The sequence below is a fragment of the Schistocerca nitens genome, chromosome 9 (assembly GCF_023898315.1).
Source record: "Schistocerca nitens isolate TAMUIC-IGC-003100 chromosome 9, iqSchNite1.1, whole genome shotgun sequence".
Lineage (NCBI taxonomy): Eukaryota > Metazoa > Arthropoda > Insecta > Orthoptera > Acrididae > Schistocerca > Schistocerca nitens.
This window is the reverse complement of record NC_064622.1, coordinates 63408261-63431221: the sequence shown is the minus strand read 5'-3', so window position 1 is coordinate 63431221 and position 22961 is coordinate 63408261. Positions and strand designations below refer to the sequence as shown.

At 44.0% G+C, this 22961-nt stretch overlaps 1 protein-coding gene across 1 annotated transcript in view; it reads left to right on the top strand.

Moving 5' to 3' along the window:
• The window catches only part of LOC126204002 (calcium uniporter protein, mitochondrial), an 88655-nt gene that overhangs the window by 51118 nt on the left and 14576 nt on the right, over positions 1-22961 (top strand). The window contains exon 3 of the mRNA XM_049938433.1: positions 6425-6571. Within this exon, the coding sequence (XP_049794390.1) occupies positions 6425-6571 (147 nt within the window). The remainder of the gene's footprint in view (positions 1-6424; positions 6572-22961) is intronic.

The window sequence follows — 22961 nt, the reverse complement described above, 5'->3', positions numbered from 1 at the left end:
TATTTTAAAGGCTATTTGTGTGAGATATTCAGAGAAATAAATAAATAATTAATTATATACCCTTAAATTTAAAAACTAATTTTCAACCAAAAACCGCATAATAGTAGGAACAGGAGCGATTTTGGCACCCCGTGGTGCAATTTAGGAAACCATTAGCCCAAATGGCACCAATTGCAGAGTTTTACAAAACTGTCAAAAATAAATATGTATATTATGGCAAAAATTCTTGTAAATGGTTTTGTACCCAAAACACAAATACAGGGTGGCGCAGATGGATCGGGTGGTTTTAAAATACTTGTCAAACTGTCAATTGTAAAGGTATTGGATTGAAATAAAGTGCAAAACGTGTAGTTACAATGGAAGTTTATTAACAAAAAAATAGTAATGTTAGTTTTTAAAAATTACATCCATCAAATGCCCTCCTTCTCGAGCGACGCATTCTTGGAGTCGGTCCTTAACGTTCCGCATTGCCCGCTCAAGCACATCACCAGGAATTGATGTGATTTCGGTGTGAATTGCTGCCTTCAACTCCTGAATGGTCCGGGGTTTGTTCATGTAGACCCTTGCTTTTAAATAGCCCCATAAGAAAAAGTCACATACCGTGAGGTCCGGCGAGCGAGGGGTCCAATGGACATCTCCATTACGGGAAATCAAACGGCCAGGGAACAGAGCGCGTACAGCTTGCATTGATATCCTAGCGGTATGTGCAGTTGCCCCGTCTTGTTGGAACCACATATTGCCCATGTCGTAATTGTTCTCTTCAAGTTGTGGGAGAAGAAAATCTTCAATCATGTTCACATAACGCTGCGAATTAACAGTAACCGCCTGCTCCCTTTCATTTTCAAAAAAGTAAGGACCAATTATCCCTACCTTAGAAACCCCACACCAAACCGTCACTTTGTCACTATGGAGAGGCCGTTGGTGTAGATCTCTTGGGTTAGTGTCGGCCCAGTAACGGCAATTTTGCTTGTTTACGTATCCGTTAATGTGAAAGTGAGCCTCGTCAGACATCATGATAATCAGGTTTACATCTTCCAATAACTCCAACATCTGTTGGCTGAACTGAAGCCTTTGAAGATGGTCTGTTGGGAGAATCTTCTGTACCAACAGGATTTTATAGGGGTGGAATTTCAGTTCTTCGTTAAGAATCCTTTGAAGGCTCCGACGTGACATTCCAAGAGCTTGAGCACGACGTCTCGTTGATCGACGTGGGCTCGCAGTGACATCGCGTCTCACACGCTCCACGTTCTCAGGCGTTGTTATTGTTGGCGGTCTAGGCGTCCATTTTGGAGCACATGAACCAGTAGTGCGGAAATTATGCACCCAACTCAATATCGTATCTCGCTTAGGAACACTACCGCGAGGTGGGATGTTGAAACGCCGGCGAAAGGCACGCGTCACAGCAACAATTGACTCGTTATTGCGTATGAACTCTTCCACTGCGAAAACACGATGCTCAACGGACCACGTAGCAATCGCGACTGACTGCCAGCCTGCAACTGAAACTTCCCCCCCCCCCCCCCCCACCACAGGACGAAGTCGCCGAACACCTGGCTCCCCCCCTCCAGACGTACAGTCCACTTCAAAACCACCCGATCCATCTGCGCCACCCTGTATTCATTTCCGTTTATGTAACTAAAATAGAACATTTTAAGGCTTTTACAGCAGTTTTTATGAAATGTGGTGCGATTTGGGTTACTTTACCCTACCCAGAACTTCCCAGTCTAATATTTAGCGCATTAAGTGTTTCGTAAAAACACTGATTTTGACGAAAATATTGCACCCATCAAGTTGAGACTTGTAACAGTTGATTGTGAAATACATTTGCACATCCTGAATAATTTTTGGCTTTCTACCGTCATTATTTAGTGCCACTTGCCTTTTATTTATAACGATCTATTTAGGGAAACATATTCATCTTGTCACTCTGAGATTTAACAGTTTAAACATTAATATACTGAAGCATACACTGACAAAGTTTGGAAAAGCTACTTTAATTTTTAATTTCATTCTTAGATTATGATGCAATATTTGTATGCGACGCATAGGCGCGTTATGTAGACGTCGCGCTGGTAGCAGTGAACTGGAACAACCAACCCCCTGGTACACTCGCTCGGCTCTGTATCTCTCAAATGACACAGCAATTGTTTCGCCACACATCCTCAGTCAAAAATAGTATTCCTAAAAGTAATATCATCTTTAGCCGTTATGTGTGCAATATGTGCATGTAATTTAGGAGATTCACGTAATTTCTGGGGAATAAGCTCTTCTGAAAAACACCAATTTTCAACTCTTTTACATATACGTATATTTCAACAAATTACAATTTAAAAATAGATATTACGGTTTATTTTAATGATATATACAAGATTTTAAGCTAAAAACTTACAATTTGTGTTGTTTTGCCTCAGACGTGTACAGCTCACCACTTCGACCAGAACGCAGTGGATCGTCGAACTCGTCTTCTTCCACGATGAATTCAACATCTGGTGCATTGCCGTACAATTCGAATCCACATTGAAAGATGCAATGGAGCATCGACGTCCCACTTTTTTTGCAGCTGCATTTGTTGCCATAAGTATTTTTTGCATTGGCTTGAAATCATGTACAACAATGTCTATGGAGCTGGTTCTTTATTCATTGGCACTGGCATCGGATGTACCCCCCTTCCATGACAATCCTGTTGCATACGTACCTACTAAAAAATAATGTTTTCAAACGACTGTACCACGGAAACAGTACGTTTCCTGACATGGGTTCCAATTCGAAATATTATGTGCATGGGAATTTCCGAACACCCTCTATGTGAAACTTGCAGGAAATTTAACGTTCTTTAAAACTGATAATGACATATTGTAGCGTAAAATACACTGGCAGTGAGTTACTGAGGAAAAACTGAAAAATGTGACACTTCTTGTCGGTTTTTCTCGAGATGATGGATAACGTACAAAATGGAGATCTAAAACTTGGGGTAATACAGGCACCATATCTGAAAATCAAACTCACTCCACCTTTTACAACTCAACCCCCTTTCAGTGCTGTCTGTACTGGGCTAAGATGATCTCGTCATTTACCTGGACTACAGGCTTCGTCTGCAAACAAACGAAAAAATTTTCTGCATTTGTGTGGCCATATTGTCCGTAGTTGCTTCACAATTTCTGAGGGTATTTTCGTTCCGTCGTTAAAACTACATGGAAATGCGTGTCCTTTTTTTCCTTTATTTTTCATCAGACGCGTTTCGCTATACCTCAATAAAACGAAGCGCGTCTGGTGGAAAAAAAAACGCATTTTCTTGTAGTTTCAACGGCAGAACAAAAATATACCCAGAAAAATATTTTCCTTATACTTTTCACAAAAATAGCTGCAAATTGTTAAAGTCTTGTTGACTACATGATTTCACGACAAGCTTTTTCCCGCATATGTGCATCTGTATCATGTTTCCTCTAGATTCTATATGGAGTGACGTCCATAAATCATCTTGGAACGTAAGTTCTTTTATGTACCTGCGTTGTTAACAAAGGTCAGGTATTTACTTTCTACAGAAATTTCGTGTTATTTTTTTGACAGTTGTAAAATTACAGATCATTCCAATGATGCTTTGTGTGCACGATCTGCCATTTTACAGCTGTCAAAAAATAACACGAAATTTCTGCAGGAAGTAAGTACAGTATGTGACGTATATTAGCTACTTATTATCACGTTCTATGGACCATTTTGTACGATGAATCATAAAGATGTGGTACAACCTATTTTAGCCTATATTCACATTGCAAATTAATTTGTGAAAATAGCTACCAGTTGACATTTATAAGTTTTTATTTATTATAATGCCGATTTGAGTTAGTAATAACTGCTCGCCACCTTTTACACATTACAATAATAGAAATTCCTCCAAAGAATGGAAGGAGTTGTCAAGGAGAAATTTTCGCGGTTTGTTTTCAAATTTTACTTTGCTGTCTGTCAGATATCGTATATCGCTGGGCAATTGATCAAAAATTTTAGTTGGGGTATCGTGCACCCATTGTGTGCTAAAGACAACCTTAATGTGGAGTAATGAATGCCACTTTTCCTGTTGGAATTATGTACATAACTGCCTCTTTTGAACTGTTGTGGACTATTTACAACACACTTCATGAGGGAATAAATGTGCTGTGAAGCAGTAGTCAGAATCCCCAACTCCTTAAACAGACGTCTATAAGATGATCGTGGATGGACACCACATATTATTCTTACAACGCGTTTTTGAGCAGTAGAGAGTTTCTTTCGTAAAGATGACTTACCCAGGACATTATGCCACACGACATTATTGAATGAAAATGTGGAAAATATGCCAATGTACTGATTTGTCTCTTCCCAGGGTTTGTAATGACTCTAAGACCTAATGAGGCTGAACTAAGTTTTGTAGGAGTTCCAAAATGTGCTTTCTCCAGTTTAAATTCTCATCAGTATGAACACCTAAGAATTTTGAAGCTTCCATTATATTTATTGTTTCTTCACCAATCATTATACATATCATAGGTGTAGTACCCCTAGATGTGCACAACTGAATATTCTGTGTCTTTTTAAAATTCACAGAAAACCAGTCAATGATACTTTTAAGAACGTTGTTTACTGTTTCTTCTGTTCCTGTATGTACCATTGGACTGATTACCGTACTAGCATCATCTGCAAAAAGAAGTAATTCTGCTTGTTGTGTCTTAGGCGGAAGATTATTTGTGTATGTGAGGAACAATAGTAGAAGTAAAATTAAGCTGCTTATGTGAGCCCTATATGTGATTTCTCTCAAGTCGGGATTGCGTCCCCAGACTATGTTGACTGAACTACTAAGTACAACTGTCTGCATTCTTTTGGTTGGATATGACATTATCCATTGGTTGGATATGCCATTAATTGCATAAAAATTCAATTTACCTAGAAGAATACTGTGATTCGCAACAGAGCAAAGTGCCTTAGATAGGTCACAAAAAATACCAGCATAGTACACAAAAGAATTTATGTTCTAACATGATTTATGAACGTCACTTCATCTGAACAGTGTAAATACATGACCTATGTTAACAACACAGTACTTACCCTGATCAGCCAGAATATTATGACCACCAACCTACTGTCGGTATAAACCCATCCAAGCGATACCAGCATCACCTGGTGAGGGATGACTACTAGTTAGACACACGCACGATGCATGTAGCATCAGTGGGTGTGTTGTTTGTGTGTAGAATGGGGAAGGCATTCGATCTATCTGTGTTTGACTGCGGGAAGGTTGTGGTGAGCCAGAGTCTTGGCATGAGCATTTCGGAATCGGCACAAACTGGAGGTGTTCAAAGAGAGCTGTGATGACTGTCTTCAACACTGTTGTCTTCCAGGGGAACAGCTCCTCGACACCTGTACTGCGGGACAGAGACGAGCTGACAGCAGCTCCATTATGCTCCAGGTAACATTCATACGAGCACCCAGGGTCCAATGGAGATCGTGCAAGGCAAAAGGATGGCCAAGGAGTACCGTACACCAGTTGCAGACCACGTACACCTCTTCATGGTGATCATTTCCCGATGGCAATGGCATTTTCAACAAGAAAATGTGTCTTGTCACAAGGTCTGGATTGTGATGGAGTGGTTCGAGGAAAACAGTGGTGAGTTCCAGTTGATGCGCTGATCCTCCAACTCGCCAGATCAGAACCCAATCGAACACATGTGGGACGTGACTGAACATGCTGTCAGAGCTCATCACCCCCACCCCACACCAAAATTTACAGGAATTAGGTGTCTTGTGTGCACAGATGTGGTGCCAGATCCCTCCAGTAACCTACTAAGGCCTCATTGCTTCCGTGCCACGATACAATGCCGCTGTTATCCGTGCCAAAGGTGGATGTACCGGCTATTATGTAGGTGGTCATAATGTTCTGGCTGATCAGTGTAAAAGAACTTGTGTACCAAGATTATTTATGGATGTCATTCCATCTAGATGAACTGTGGATAATGGTACATATGCTGAAACAAGCTTGTTGTGAACTTGTGTCGTCAGCAATAAATAAACAGTTTTCAGCTAATTTTGTAAGAAGTTTAAGAGGATGTCTATTGTGACCTTATGCAAGCTGCTGGCTCAGCAGAGAAGAAGATACAAAAAATAATTATGTAAGTGTATTACATTCGTGTCAGGTCTCCAGTTGGAACATATTGTCATCTGGATGTATCCAGATGATGGTATGTTCCGGCTGGAGACCCAACATCAATACAACCAACTATTCTGCCGGGAAAGTTTACAGAGCCATATATAACTGTATTTTTTCAAGGTGGTAATTAAAACTTTGACAACCCTCACATTGCTTTGTAGCAACTCTTTCTACACCTGCTGAAGTTGTTGTCAGAAATACACATGGCAGATGACAGTCTCCCGGTTACTAAGCACATGTTCTGTTTTGCAGGAAGAACTGCAGCGGCTGTCAGATGTCCGGAACTTGGTGAACCAGATGTACGAAGCCCTGAACGTGGAGGAGCATCAGCTGCACAAGGAGAGGGAGCTGTGCTCGCAGCTCGAGGAGCTCAAGGTCGAGCTGGAACCAATGGAGCAGGTGAGCTTATGTGCCAAGTAACACAGTGGTGCAAATACCGGACCACATATTCGCGAGGACAAACAGCTTTCATTCGGTTGAAGCAATGTTCCTCGGTTATGTATTTAAACTGATAAATATCTTAGTGGAATGTCCACATAGTTAAAGGTAGTGCTCTCTTATTATGTGTCTACTTGCTGCCCAAAGGGTTGGGTCTCACCCAGGTTTTGAGCTCCTACTCTGGTGCCATCTCATTTCTGTCAGTTTTATCCTGCTTGCAACTGTTTGTCTTACGGTGCCAGACACCAGTCTCTCGTGCCTCTGAGCACTAAGGTATGTGTTGTCAGTGAGATTAGAATATAGGGAGATGGCTTTACATATCCTGATAGCAGCAGTGGATGAGGTGAGTGGAGGGGTGTGTGGGGGGTCGCCATTGTCCACCATCTTGCCAACACAAGAAATGTAGGTCTTTTGGTTACAGTCTTGTGTGCAGCTTGGCCTCTCAGGATAATGTCAGTGAACTGACCGTCACATCTGATTATGTGTTAAGTACATCTAATGTCCTGCCCAGGCTTCGCATGGGTAGTGCTAAACATCTTCGGTCAGAAAACGTGCCTGGCATAGCGCTAATAAATTGTGAGCATAAACTTTCCTCATCGGTGTATCTATTAGTGAAAATAAATTAAAATTTCTACAGTAGTTGCTGAGATTAGCCTTCACATGGAGACAGGAAAATACAGTGGACTCTCGAATTTATAATACATATAGATTCTGGTCCAGCTTTGCTCCTCTCTGGAGTTGCAGTGACTGTTTACCTTACTGTTTTGCCACTAGATACAGCCTTCTTTGTAACTGACCAGCTCGTACCTCCCTTTGTTACCACAAGATGTCACACCACACCCAAAATAAGTATGGAACAGGTAACAATCCATGTATTACATACTCATCATTATTGTAATTGTAAATTACACACACAAACATTTCTCATGAATAAGTCTAGTAGTGAAAACAGTATCTAAATCCATATAGTAGTTCCCGAGATTAGCCTTCACATAGAGACAGAAAAATCCAGTGGGCGACATAAATTTATTAATTTGCATAGATGTACTAGAATACTCAGCATCAGAGGGTTGACAATCTAACTTGTTAATGTAAAATTTCATTTATTAAGTGTGGACCGCATTGTGGTAAAACAGCTAATTGTTTTATTTCTGTTTCGACTGAAGTCACTCTATTACCGGTAGCTGTAGTAGTTCGCAATAAAAATGGCACAAGGTCCTTCCATTCACTGCCAAAATGTATGATTTTCAGGAAGTCTGTACGAAAGTGACACTTTTCAGTTGGAGGAACACAACAACATTCCACATTTTGAACCATTCCTACTAAAATAAAAAAAAAGTTCATATAATGTCAGATACTGTCGTTCTTTGTCTCTCATACACAACACTTTTTTCCCTTCTAAGAATATTTAGGACATTCTACACTACCAATATCGATTTTCAGTTCTGCATGACCAGGAATACATATTTCAGTCCTGTTTGTAACTTACCATTACGATCATTGATGCACATATCAGAAATTTGTATTTTTAATGTTGCAATTACTATACAGTTATGACGTCTGTAAAAAGAAATTTCAACAACAAATATGTTGTACACTTAAATTATCCTTCTTGTTGTAATTAGGCATAAGAAGACATAACCAGTAAACTGAACACAACTTTATTCCACAGAGGCATTAGTGACACGAACACAGAATTTAAGTAACATTCAGCAGGAACCAATTACATACACAAAGAGCTGTAACAATACACATAGAGAACTGAGGCCAAGTGTAGCTTGGTTAACCTGGTCTGAAGCGCTTTGGGCGCAGATACATTCTGCACCCACCTTCCTGAGTCTAACCATATGGCAACACCAGGGCTGTTTCCATGTCGACCTCGGTCATCTGCTCTGGTGACAGTGCTCGTGGTGCTGATGATACTGGTACCAACAAATGACAGAATCTCTGATGATGGTGTTGGAAGCAATAGAGGAACTGCTGGTTCAGCTACCGAAGACAGATGCCCTCGCTTGCAGCAGGTAATGTGGTGCCTGATGTGGACAGACAAGGAGGTGAAGGTGTGACATCAGGGGATGCCTGCCATCCGTGCGAAGGCCAAACCGATCATGATGTCTCGAGCAGAGGCCATCCTCTGTGCAGATGTTGCAGAGATGCTACCCCCAGGATCTGGTGCCGGAATCTGTTTAGTATCATGTCCAAAACCATGTGCCCAGACTGTCACACCCACTGGAAGAAGCGCAGTGGCCACACAGGTTGATGTCTGGGTGCAGGACACAAGATGTGTAGCAGTGTCCTCAGCTGGCACCCATGGAGTCACCCCATTGGGCTCATTTCACCAAATGGTGTGAAACGGCACAATGAGAGAACCTGGTGTAAGGCAACGTTGGACAAAGAGTTGGCAACATTCTGTCTCATCTGAATTTTGAACGTTTGCACTAGATACTGTGTCTCACTATTAGATAGAGGATGGAATGGTGGGTGAGGATGTGATGGATATCACAGGAATTGCAAAATGCCGCAAACTCTGCGATGAAAATTGTGGACCATTATTGGACATTAACATCGTAGGCAAGCTTTTGAGTGCAAAAACTCTGGACAAGGCTGCAACGGTGGCAGTTGTGGATATGGAAGCACAATGAACAACATATGGAAAATGAGAATATGCATCAACACGAAACAGACAATAATCATTGAGAAAGAAGCCAGTGAAATCCACTTCTTAAGTAATAGAACCCAGTACATTGTCCTCAATGGTGAGTGTTCATCGTAAGTGGGGATATCATCTGGAGTGCCCCAGGGAAGTGTGGTAGGTCCGCTGTTGTTTTCTATCTACATAAATGATCTTTTGGATAGGGTGGATAGCAATGTGTGGCTGTTTGTTGATGATGCTGTGGTGTATGGGAAGGTGTCGTCGTTGAGTGACTGTAGGATGATACAAGATGACTTGGACAGGATTTGTGATTGTTGTAAAGAATGGCAGATAACTCTAAATATAGATAAATGTAAATTAATTCAGATGAATAGGAAAAAGAATCCTGTCATGTTTGAATACTCCATTAGTAGTGTAGCGCTTGACACAGTCACGCCGAGTAAATATTTGGGCGTAACATTGCAGAGCAATATGAAGTGGGACAAGCATGTAATGGCAGTTGTGGGGAACGCAGGTGGTTGTCTTCGGTTCATTGGTAGAATTCTGGGAAGATGTGGTTCATCTGTAAAGGAGATCGCTTATAGAACGCTGGTGCGACCTATTCTTGAGTACTGCTTGAGCGTTTGGGATCCCTATCAGGTCGGATTGGGGGAGGAGATAGAAGCAATTCAGAGACGGGCTGCTAGATTTGTTACTGGTAGGTTTGATCGTCACATGAGTGTTACGGAAATGCTACAGGAACTCGGGTGGGAGTCTCTAGAGGAAAGGAGGCATTCTTTTCGTGAATCGCTACTGAGGAAATTTAGAGAACCAGCATTTGAGGATGACTGCAGTACAATTTTACTGCCGCCAACTTACATTTCACGGAAAGACCACAAAGATAAGATAAGATAGATTAGGGCGCATACAGAGGCGTATAGGCAGTCATTTTTCCCTCGTTCTGTTTGGGTATGGAACAGGGAGAGAAGATGCTAGTTGTGGTACGAGGTACCCTCTGCCACGCACCGTATGGTGGATTGCGGAATATGTATGTAGATGTAGATGTATATGTATACGGTCCCATGCAAGCGATGGTGTTTGCCAAGTAGACAATGATGCCTGGGGAGCTGCTTCGTATGTCACATACTATGAACGCTTTTGTGCGTGAGACACCACAGTGATCTGCATATAATAAATGGAGAACTCCGAACAAAGCACTGAGGGGATCAATACTTGAGAAGCCATGTGATCCATGCCTACAAGTGAACAAAGAATCAATGTCAAAAGATGTAATAATTATGGAGGAGTCGAATGCACAAGAAGGTGGTCAATCTGGCCAACCATGTTGTACGAATATTATGACCTTGCACATAACGGGACCCAAAGTTAATGCCTTCACGATCTGTGTTGTAGTTCCAGGAAAACCATCAACCATCTGCTGTGTGCTGACATCAATGTGGAAACAAAACAATTCCTCCTCATCAAATCTTGGGTACAGGCTGACCTGCAGGTGGGACAAAGCATCGGCATTTGCGTGCTGATTCGTAGGGCGGAAATGAATTTCGTTGTTCAATGCAAAAGGAAAGAGAGTCCAATGTTGAATGCAATGTGCCACTTTATCTGGTAATGTCACAGAACGACTGAATATGGATATCAATAGTTTGTGATTGATGACCAGGTGGAATTTGGTACCATAGAGAAAAACATGGAATTTCTTCACAGCATATACAATGGCCAAAGCTTCCTTTTCTATTCCTAGAGTACCTGTTTTGAGCAGGAGTCAGCATTTTTTAGGTGCAAACAATAGGCTGTTCATAGCCATAGGGATATCTATGAGCCAGTACCACCTCCAGCCTGTACTGTGAAGCGGCCATCGCAAGGACCAAATGGAGGCCTGGTTAGTATGTCACTAAGCAGGGCGCAGAATGCAACATGGTCTTAGGGTGGAAAACGTGGTTTCACAGGCCAGCAGCCAGCAAACTGAGTCCCTTTTTACAGCAACGCATGTAACGGGTGACGATTGTCACTGCCCCAGTCAAAAATTTATGGTAGTAGGTGACTTTTCCTGGAAAAACCTGAATTTCTTTGACTGACATAGGGTGTGGAAGCAACACAATAGCAGAAACATGTTGATACAGGGGTTTGAGACTCTCATGAGAAACTTCAAAACAGAGATAAATGATAGAAGGTTGAAAAAAATTGACATTTTTCTAAATTACATCTCAACCCAGCCGCTTGGAGGACAGAAAAAAAAAGAGTACGGAGATTTTGTAGATGTAGATGCTCCTCAGTGGAGGGACCAGAAAGCACAATGTCATCCAAATAGTTTGCACAACCGGCACAGATGGTTTAAGTTGTCACAAAAACATTGAAAAACTGCGGGATCACTGGCAGCTCCGAAAGGCAACTGAAAGTATTGATATGGTCCAAAAGGGGTATTGACAGCTAACATAAGTTGTAACTCTGTATGTAAAGGGAATTGTAAATAGGCATCTGACGAGTTAATTTCTGAGAAATGTTGACGACCTGATAACTTCACAAAGAGTTCATCTTAGTGCGGTATCAGGAAAGTATGCACTACACATTGTGTGTCCATAGAAACTTTTAAAATTGCCACAGAGGCGTAACCAGTCCAATGGTTTCTTTACTATAACTAATGGGGTACACCAATCACTTGATGAAATAGGCCAAACAATACTGGATTCCTTGAGGCAATCTAATTAATCTTTGTCTTGTCCCCTGGGTGTCACTGGGATCGGACGGATCTGGAAAAAATGAGACTGAGCAGAAGGTTCCATGGTATTGTGCACTTGAAAATCATTGGAACACCTCAGTCCAGGAAAGAACAAAGAGAAAAACTCAGAACATAATGCATCTAACTGCATATACGACACTTGTTCTGACACTAAATTCACTTCATCTGAAATGATAAAAGCCAAACAACTTAAAAGTATCTAATCCAAAAAAGATTCTCCATACATACATTATCTGCAACAAGAAATGTAAGTGGCTAGATACTGACTTGCAGGTCACAGGGCAGAGAATTGGCTGAGAAATGGAATACTCTGTTTATTGTAATTTAGCAACTTTCATGACACAAGAATAAGCAGAGGGGAGCCCAGATCTGTATGAGTTTGTGAGTTTAACAAGGCTACCAGAGTTCCTGTATCCATTTGCATGTGCAGAATTAAAAAAAAAAAAACACGTCAGTGAAAACCTCGTTTGGTGCAACAGAAATAGCAGATACAATGTTTACATCCATACCTGCATCAGGATCTTTGTGCTGAATTTTTGCATTAGAAACAGAAGCAGTGTGACTTATTTTGTGGCCATTATGACAGGTAGCTGAGCATTTTGACCAGTCTGTGGGCCCTCGGGGTTAATGAAAGAGTGTTGGATTGCTGATACTTCACACCATGATTGAATTTGGTTACCTGCAGCTCATGACACCTTGAACAACTTCGCAATAGCTGAAACCTCTTGAGAGGGATGGATTTTCACACTGGAGGACATGCTCTCGCACTTCAGGGGGAGCTAAACGAATGATAGCATCTGTCACTGTCTGATCAGCATACTGCTCATTATGGACATCAGACAAGAAGATGATGACAACTTAACCCCTGGAGTTCAGCCACTTATGCTCGATAGGATTGATGTGGATGCTTCCTACAGTGGTAAAACTCAACCCGGGATGCAATGATATGAGTGGGCTTGCAACAGTATTTTGACAGAAGTTCAGACATTTGGTCAAACATGAAAGAAGATGGATATTCTTGGCAATATCCATGAAAGGAACAAGTCATGGCATAAAATAGCATCAGTAATCCCAAAAGCTTGAAAGTGTTGTCACAGACTTTTTTTATGCATCTCATTCCTCAGTGGACTCATCATTTGTAGAAAAGGGAGGTGGATAAACAATGGGGGCCAGAGGGCAAAGCGACAGGCAACGTGGCCTGAGGAGTGTGCCGACTAGACAAAACAGAAGCCAGTGATTGAAGTAACTGAGTTTGATTGTCCAACACCTGTGATTGGTGTTGCAATGCCATGGTGAATGATTCTTGCTGTTCAACCAACTGATGTGAAATGTCCTCCATAACACAGTCAGCATAAACAGAGGACCAACCAGAGTAGCAAGTAGTGCAGATAACACAACCACACTTACCAGACATGCTGTAGTTTGGTGTAAGTACGTATGACCTTTAAACTAAACACAACTTTATTCCGCAGAAGCATTAACAACCTGAACACAGTATTTAAGTAACATTCAAGAAGAATCAGTATTATGAGAAGGAAAGTTGCTGCTCACCATATAGCAGAGACGCTGAGTCGCAGATAGGCAGAACAAAAAGATTTTCACACTTAAAGCTTTCGGCCAGCAGCCTTTCTCAGCAATAGACACCCATAAGCCAGAACGCGCGTGCGCGCGCGCGCACACACACACACACACACACACACACACACACACACACACACACACACACACACACACACACACACACGACTGCAGTCTCAGTTGCCTGTAACAGCTGACTTCTTGCTTGTGTTTGCACATCCATAGGAAATGTGCATAACCATTTCCAGTGGTGCACAGTACAGGTATCACTGGCTGCTAATTAGGACATTAGGGTATCTCCATAAATTTTAACCCCTGGGTGCACTTCAGAGTGTGAACGTCGCGCACGTCCAGTGAGAGAGGAGAGGGACAGTGTAGAAGACAAGTGGGCTGACAGGAAGTCCCAGCCGTAGTGCGAGTCTTTAATGGCTGACTCAATTGAGCAGCCACAGATGGTGAAATATCACCATGTTCATGTATTACAGGAAGGATACACATACAAGCTGTAGTTCTACACAAAATCCAGACGAACCTTTCTAGAGACAATGTTATCACAGAATTATGAATAATATGGCCTTCACTGTATATATTACGCTTTAGAGCTCAAACTTTTTGGATCTATGGTTACCTTAAAATGAACATAAACACCCATGGCTCCTTTCACATTTAATATTAAAGTATGTGGTAAATAAACTAAAGTTTCCAAAAAATAAAAAAAGAGTAGTTACATCATTCTTAACTGTTGATTGTATGTATTGTATTGTATGTTAACCGGGGACCTAGAAACGACGGAGAGGCTCTGTCCCCGCCACAGCCGCAGTGGTCCACAACCCCACGATGACTACAGCAGTCCAATTCACCCCTCCGCCGCCCCACACCGAACCCAGGGTTATTGTGCGGTTTGGCTCCCGGTGGACACCCCCAGGGAACATCTCACACCAGACAAGTGTAACCCCTATGTTTGCGTGATAGAGTAATGGTGGTGTATGCGTACGTGGAGAACTTGTTTGCGTAGCAATCGCCAACGTAGTGTAACTGAGGCAGAATAAGGGGAACCAGCCTGCATTCGCCGAGGCAGATGGAAAACCGCCTAAAAACTGTCCACAGACTGGCCGGTTCACTGGACCTTGACACAAATCCGCTGGGCGGATTCGTGCCGGGGACCAGGCGCTCCTTCCCGCCAGGAAAGTGGTGCGTTAGACCACATGGCCAACCAGGCGGGCCAACTGTTGATACAATACATTATAATCAACTTTGTATTTTTACACATTATTTTTGCAATAAAATGAACGGAAAGGATGAGCTTACTTCTTCATCATCAGTTCTTCAAATCTCAGCATTTGATTGGAAATTACCACTGTCATCTCCAACATTCATTTGCGACCTATGTTTCATGTTCATGACTGCCAATGCTGAAAATTCTGCCTCGTGCAAGTAGGGTGGTGCAAGAAATATCAACATTCATAGGGCATTGTTACCTACTTGGGGATATCCTGCTTCACTAAGCTTCAAAACTTAAGCAGTGATGAGGAAATGAACTTCAATTTAAATGTGGAGTATGAAGAAATATAATAAATTGCTTTTGTTCTTTGGTGATAAGTATGAGGGAAGTCCTCTACTGAAAAGACCTTTGATCCACATGTGTCGATAAACTTTTTCTCGAAAGCACATCAGAAATAATCACTGATTACTGATCCACAAACACAGACTTCAGTTCTTCAGTCAACTTAAAGTCATTGTCTTTTAAAACCGAGTGAAGACTGGGGACAATGTGATGCATACCTTTATCATTCAACTTCTCCTTCCACAATACTAGACTGCCGTCTACCACACTGCCACAGTAATGACACTTAGTTGTCGGCATGCTAAAAATCACTACTAGCTCACATATTGTTCTTTTACTCAGAACACAAATAAAACAAATTATTATTTTCATGAAACCACTGAGACGACCTTAAACCGATGCTATGATGGCTCTTGAAGCCACAATGCATAGTTTGAAAACCTGTAAATGTAATACACTGGTAAGGGCAGTGCTATGTAAATGTGATAATTGTATGAGAATTAATAACTGCAGTGCAATGAAAAGATAAAAGAACCTGTGCGTGGTGTGATTGGATAGCTCATTGCATTAGCTACCAGAATATGCCATGATCATTATTGTTTACATATTTATTTAGCTGGCAAACATGAAGGACTGATGAAGATTTTAATCACTTAATTAATTGCAATAAACAATTAGATATAGGTACACACACAACAGTATGCCATATTATAAGACAGACTTAATTAGCAATAGGTTTAGATACAGGTAATGTATTGCACACATTTTGCTATTCCAGTGAACACTGTAGTTCAATAATGTAAGTTTGTAGATGTTTTAGATTAAATTTAGGTGTTATGAGCTGTGTCTCAGAAGTGTGGAGGGGAAATCTATGCAGCCTGTAACAGTGTCAGGCATTCATTGTAAATATAGCTTATTACTTAATTGTGCCTCTGTGAAGTCTGATATGGTCAGTTTGAATTAATAGGTTTTTTCAACAGCACTGGTAACACGCATAAATGTCTACTGCAACCTGTCAGTCTTGGAAACCTCCCTCTTTGCTTAGAGCAGCTGTTAGCAGTGCTTTGATGTGCAACCACATGGACTGGCAGTTTTTCCAACCCGATGATGAGGATATCATCCAGGATGATGGTTCAAATGGCTCTGAGCACTATGGGACTCAACTGCTGAGGTCATTAGTCCCCTAGAACTTAGAACTAGTTAAACCTAACTAACCTAAGGACATCACAAACATCCATGCCCGAGGCAGGATTCGAACCTGTGACCGTAGCGGTCTTGCAGTTCCAGACTGCAGTGCCTTTAACCGCACGGCCACTTCGGCCGGCTCATCCAGGATGATCTTCCTGCTCTTGTGTGTACTGCACTGTTACTCATTTACAGAAGCTATTGACAATGGCATGTGCCATTTGAATATTGTTTACCAGAAGAGTTGCAGGGTTGGTTTGAGAACTTTTTCCAAACAAGTGACTTATCATCTGCCACCACGCACTCCCTTCCTCCCTTCTCCCAGGGGGCTCACCACTCTTTGGTGAGGACGTGCTTGGCAACCATGGGGCCCCAGCCCTCACAGCAGTGCTTCTCTTTGTGTGCTGCTTGTCTCCTCTTCTCCTGTCCTTTTCCCCTCTCTTGGGGAGATTTCTCGTGCCTCCATGGGCTCTTGAAGCTCATTTGCATTGGTTTGCTTCTAGGAATATTCTCTCTTGTACTGTTCTTTCCCTGCACTGCCCTTTCCCTGCACTGCCCTTTTCCTGCACTGCCCTTTTCCTGCACTGCCCTTTTCCTGCACTGCCCTTTCCCTGTACTGCCCTTTCCCTGTACTGCCCTTTCCCTGTACTGCCCTTTCCCTGTACTGCCCTTTCCCTGTACTGCCCTTTCCCTGTACTGCCCTTTCCCTGTACTGCCCTTTCCCTATACTGCCCTTTCCCTGTACTGCCCTTTCCCTGTACTGCCCTTTCCCTGTACTGCCCTTTCCCTGTACTGCCCTTTCCCTGTACTGCCCTTTCCCTGTACTGCCCTTTCCCTGTACTGCCCTTTCCCTGTACTACTTTTTCCTCGTTTTGCTCTTTCCCTGTTTAGCTCTTTCCCTGTTTAGCTCTTTCCCTGTTTAGCTCTTTCCCTGTTTAGCTCTTTCCCTGTTTAGCTCTTTCCCTGTTTAGCTCTTTCCCTGTTCAGTTTTCTCCCTGTTCCACTCTTTCTTTGTTCCTTTCTTTGCTTGTTCTGTTCTTTCCTTGTTCTGATCTCTTTTTCCTCTGCTGCAGCGTTTGAGGCCATTCTTTCTTTCTTCCTTTCCTTCTTATCTTTTCTTCTCCTCCCCATGTGTGCCTGATGGCCACCCATGCGTTTGATGCCCCGGGTTGGCAAGTAGGGCCCGCACATACCCCCTGGTGCAGGCCAGGCCCAGGGAGGGGTGACTGCCTGAGCTGTTACCTTCCTCCTCTGTCGATTGGTCCCTCCATCTGTTGTTCGGGAGGTGTGACCTAAAGTGAGGACAATCACCTAAGGCGGGGGGGCTCCCCTTTGGAGGGCCCCTGGCTGGAAGGGGCGCGCTATCGGAGACGCTGGCAATCGTGAGGGACTTTTTCCCAATGACTGACTTTCCTTCTCTTTTTCCAAGTGTTTCACATAAAAGAAAGTGGAATGAGGCTCCTGCCTCAATGTCTCTTCCTGTTGCGCTTTGATATCTAGTAGTCTCACATTTAGATGAAAACCAGACTTTTGCTACTGTTAACCCCTTTGTCATACAGAAAGGCATGGATGGCATTGCCGGCCCTGTGAAGTCATGTTATCGTCTCCATAATGGTACTCAGATTTTGGAAAATGATAGTGCTCTCCGGCCCCAGAAACTACTCGAGGCCCAAATCCTCCATGACTATCCTATAAAGGTGGAGGCTCACAGGACACTTAACTCGTCCTGTGGTGTTATCTACACCTGGCTATTGGATGGTTTGACAGAGGATGAAATCGCTGATTATCTGTTGGATCAGGGCGTTACTGCTGTTCATCGAGTTATGAAGAAGGAAGCTGCCAATTTGGTGCCCACTCGCACATTGTTCCTGACTTTCAATCGGTTATTGCTTCCTACTAAGATAAAGGCAGGCTATGAAGTCATCTCTGTGCGCCCTTGCATTCCCAATCCGTTGAGGTGTTATAAATGTCATCAGTTCAATCATACCAGCACATCATGTAAAAACGCAGCCAAATGTATCACTTGTAGCAGGGATGCACACGAGGGCACCTGTCCACCTCCTTCCCCCCCCCCCCCCCCCCACTGCGTTAATTGTCATGGAGAACATGCTGCTTCTTTTCATTCTTGTCCCATTGATCAAGATGACCCAGCAGTTCAGGAGATAAGGGTGAAGGAGAAGGTACCTTTTCTTGTTGCCCGGAAACTGTTGGCGAGCTGTAAACTGAATGTCCCTTCGTCTGGAACCTACAGCACCATTTTAGCCTCTCCACGTCCCACAAAAAACAGGGCTACGCAAACTTGTGACTTACAGTTCAGTTCGATGGTGGCAAAGTCGCCTCACCTTCAAGCTGACACTCCATCTCCCATTTCCTGGCTGTAGATTCTGCTACCCGTTCTTTGCCCTCACTGGCGAAGACGGTTGCAACGCAGCCAGCGGACCGTCAGTTCAAAAAGGATTATTCCCGGGAAGATTTCTTGCGTACCTTGAGTTTCCAGTCATCTGGCTCTTCTGCCAATTGCCAAAAGCCAAAACAGTCATCCAAAGGCAAACAGTCTTCCCCCTCTCCTACTCGTCGGCCCTTATCGACTCGTCGGTCCTTTTCAACTGACTGACAACAGGGAAGCTCCGTTGATCCTGCTGAGTTGTGGACGAAGATCCTCCACCTGTGGATTCCAGTGGCTGTCCTCCCTCGACGGCTCACCCTAAGCGGCCGTCGAGGTGAGTGTTTCTTATTCATTCTCTGGTGTTCCTAAATTTTATGGCTCTTTTACAATGGAATATCCGTGGCCTTCGGTCCAACAGGGCAGACCTCCAGCTGCTCCTGTGGTCACAATGTCCGCTTGTAGTCTGTCTCCTAGAAACCAAGTTACGTCCTCAATATCATTTTGCTCTTTCCCATTTTACTTCGCTACGGATGGACCTTCCCCTTATGGCGGGGATTCCTGCTCATGGTGGGGTCTGCTGCTTCTACGAGATGATGTTTGTCATTGTCCTATCCCCTTGCACACCCACCTGCAAGCAGTTGCTGCCCATGTTTGCCTTCCCGAATGTACCTTTTCCCTCTGCACCATTTATATCCCTTTGTCTTCTGCTGTCACTAGGGCAGACCTGATGCAGCTTGTTGCTCAGCTTCCTCCACCCTTTCTGCTTCTTGGTGACACCAATGCCCAACATCCTCTTTGGGGCTCGCCTGTCGCCTGCCCGAGAGGTTCTCTTTTGGCAGATCTTCTTAATCGTATTAATCTTGTGTGCCTTAACACCAGCAAAGCCACGTTTCTCTCTTATTCCATGCACAATCATTCCCACTTAGACCTCTCAATCTGATCTGCCCAGCTCGCTCGACATCTCGAGTGGTGTGCTCTTTACAATACTTACTCGAGTGACCACTTCCCTTGTGTGACTCGCCTGTACAGCCATACCCCACCACAGCAGCCCACTCATTGGAAATTCTCTCTTGCTGACTGGGGGCTCTATTCGTCCTTGGCAGTCTTTGACAAATGGCCATTTCCCACCTGTGACTGGGGGCTCTATTCGTCCTTGGCAGTCTTTGACAAATGGCCATTTCCCAGCTGTGATGATCAGGTTGAGCACCTCGTGGACGTTATTCCCTCGGCTGCTGCATCCTCTATCCCTCGTACTACTACTTCTCCTCGTCAGGTCCCAGTCCCTTGGTGGACTGTAGAGTGCGGCAATGCGATTTGTGCCCGATGACATGCGCTTCGTATCTTTCACCATCATCCTACGTTAACGAACTGCATCCGCTACAAGCAACTACATGCGCAGTGCCATCACACTATTAAGGAAAGCAAGAAAGCATGCTGGATTTCCTTCATCATATCATTCAACAGATTTACTCCATCCTCTCTCATTTGGGGTGGCCTGCGCTGGCTTTACAGGACTACCGCCAACTCCCCGGTTCCTGGTCTGACTGTGGCGGGAAACATCATAGTCGACCCTGTAGATATTTCCAATGCTTTGGGCCGGTACTTTGTGGAGGTTTCAAGCTCCACCCACTACCATCCTGCCTTCCTTCTTCGAAAGCAAGTGGAGGAGGCTCGTGCAATCTCTTTTCTCTCTTTGAATCGAGAATGCTACAATACTCCTTTTTCTATGAGGGAGCTTGAGCATGCTCTCTCCTCATCCAGGTCTTCTACTCCTGGGCCTGATACAATCCACGTCCTCATGCTGCAGAATCTTCCTCCTGTGGGAAAACACTTTCTCCTCAATACCTACAACCATATTTGGACTGACGCTACATTTCCCACACTTTGATGTGAAGCTACTGTTGTTCCACTACCTAAGCCTGGTAAAGATAAATATATTCCTTCCAGCTATCGTCCAATTTCTCTTACCAGCAGCGTTTGTAAGGTGATGGAACGCATCATCAATGGTCGATCAGTGTGGTGGCTGGAGTCACACCATCTTCTCACTGATGCTCAGTGTGGGTTTCGAAAGCGCTGCTCAGTAGCTGATCATCTCGTCACCCTGTTGATGTTCATCATGAATAATTTTCTGCAGAAGCGACAAACGGTGGCCGCTTTATTTGATTTGGAGAAAGCCTATGATACCTGTTGGCGGACAGGCATTCTACATACTATGCACACATGGAGCTTTCGCAGTCATCTTCCCACTTTCATCCAGTTTTCCGGGTACGTGTGGGTTCCTCCTTATCCCACACCTTTCCACAGGAGGACAGGGTGCCTCAGGGCTCCGTACTGAGTGTTGTCCTCTTTGCCATAGCCATCAACCCAATTATGGACTGCCTTCCAGCTGGCATTTCCAGCTCTCTTTTCGTTGACGAATTTGCTATTTATTGCAGCTCCTGCAAAGCTGTCTTCAGTGTTGTATGGACCGTCTCTGTTTGTGCAGTGTCACAAATGGTTTCCGCTTTTGTGCTACAAAATCAGTTTGCGTCAACTTCTGGCAGTACAAGGCATTTCCTCCACCGTCCTTGTGACTGGGCCAAAATGCTCTCCCATTCGTGGATGCAACGAAGTTCTTAGGGCTTGCGTTCTATGGGAAACTCAGTTGGTCTACCCACGTGTCCTACCTGGCTGCACGCTGCACCCTGCACCCGGTCCCTGAATGTCCCTCGTGTATTGAGTGGTACCTCTTGGCGAGCTGACCGGACTGTGCTCCTCCGCCTCTATTGATCTCTTGTCCGCTCCAAGTTGTATTATGGATGCGTTGTCTGCTCCTCTGCATGGGCTTCTATCTTAAACTATCTAAATACAATCCACCATTTGGGGATCCATCTCGCCACTGGTGCCTTCCGTACTAGCCCTGTTGAAAGTCTCTACGCAGAAGCCGGTGAACTATCACTGTCATATGTCATACCAGTGCAACATCCTACTCAGTAGGTTTGCATGTCAGCTTTCTTCCATGCCAGGCCATCCAACCCTTGACCCTTTTTTTGATGATATTCTTGACTGCCAGTACGAGATGTACGTTTCTTCTCTGCGGCCTCCCGCCATCTGCTTTCGTCACCTGTTTCAGCAGCTGCAGTTCCACTTCCTGCCACTTTCCAAATGGGGGGGGGGGGGGGAGCCCTTAACTACCTTGGCTTCAGACATAGGTTTGTGTTTGTTTTGACCTCAGCTCATTCCCGAAGGATTCGACTCCCGAACTGACCTATCGGTGCAACTTTCTTGAACTTCGCTCACAACTTGCCGATAGCATATTTTTGTACACTGATGGTTCCAAGTCCACCCACAGTGTTGGCTGTGCTTTTGTCGTCGGGGCTGATAAGATTCAATACCGGTTTCTCGACCAGTGCACAATTTTTACAGCAGAGCTTTTTGCCCTCTGTCAGGCTGTTCACTACGTCCGAAGGCACCAGCTCACTCACTGTGTGATCTGCTCTGACTCCCTCAGTGCCCTTCAGAGTCTGGATGATCCCGATCCAGTCCACCCCATCATTCGACGGATCCAGGACTGCCTCTGTTTGTTTCCAGATGGGGGAGTCCAAGTGATGTTCACGTGGGTTCCTGGCCATGTTGGTGTGCCTGGGAATGACGCTGCTGATGCTGCAGCCAAGGCCGCAGTCCCTCTCGGTCAGCCTGCCTCTTACTCTGTTCCCTCACAAGATATTTGTACTTTTCTCTATCGGCGTATCATGCCACTTTGGCATGACCATTGGTGCTCCCTTCATGGGTTCAACATCAGAGAAGTCAAACCTCTCCCGATAGCCTGGTTGACTTCCTCCCGGCCGTCTCACCGTGAGGAAGTAATGTTAGCTCGATTGTGAATAGGGCACTGCTGCTTTAGTCGCCGCCACTTGTTGAGTGGCGACCCCTGCACCCAGCTGTTCTTTCTGTGGCCAGCCATTAACAGTCAGACATTTCCTGATCCTCCGCCCCGTTTTAGCCACTTAAGCCTCAGGGTCAGGCTGCCGCCCGCTTTGCCGGACATTTTAGCAGATGTGGCTTGCATTTAAGTTTTTTAAAAAGCAGTAATATGACAAAAGAGATTTGATTTCTACCTGGTGATGCTGGTGTCCTGTCGACGTCTTTTAGATACTCTTCCGTAACATCTTGATGGTTTAGATTTGTTTTTTTTTTTTCCTTTCTGTATTGGACCTCACAGCGGTTTTTACCCTCACGGTCCCAGCATTCTATGGTTCTATACTGGGCACT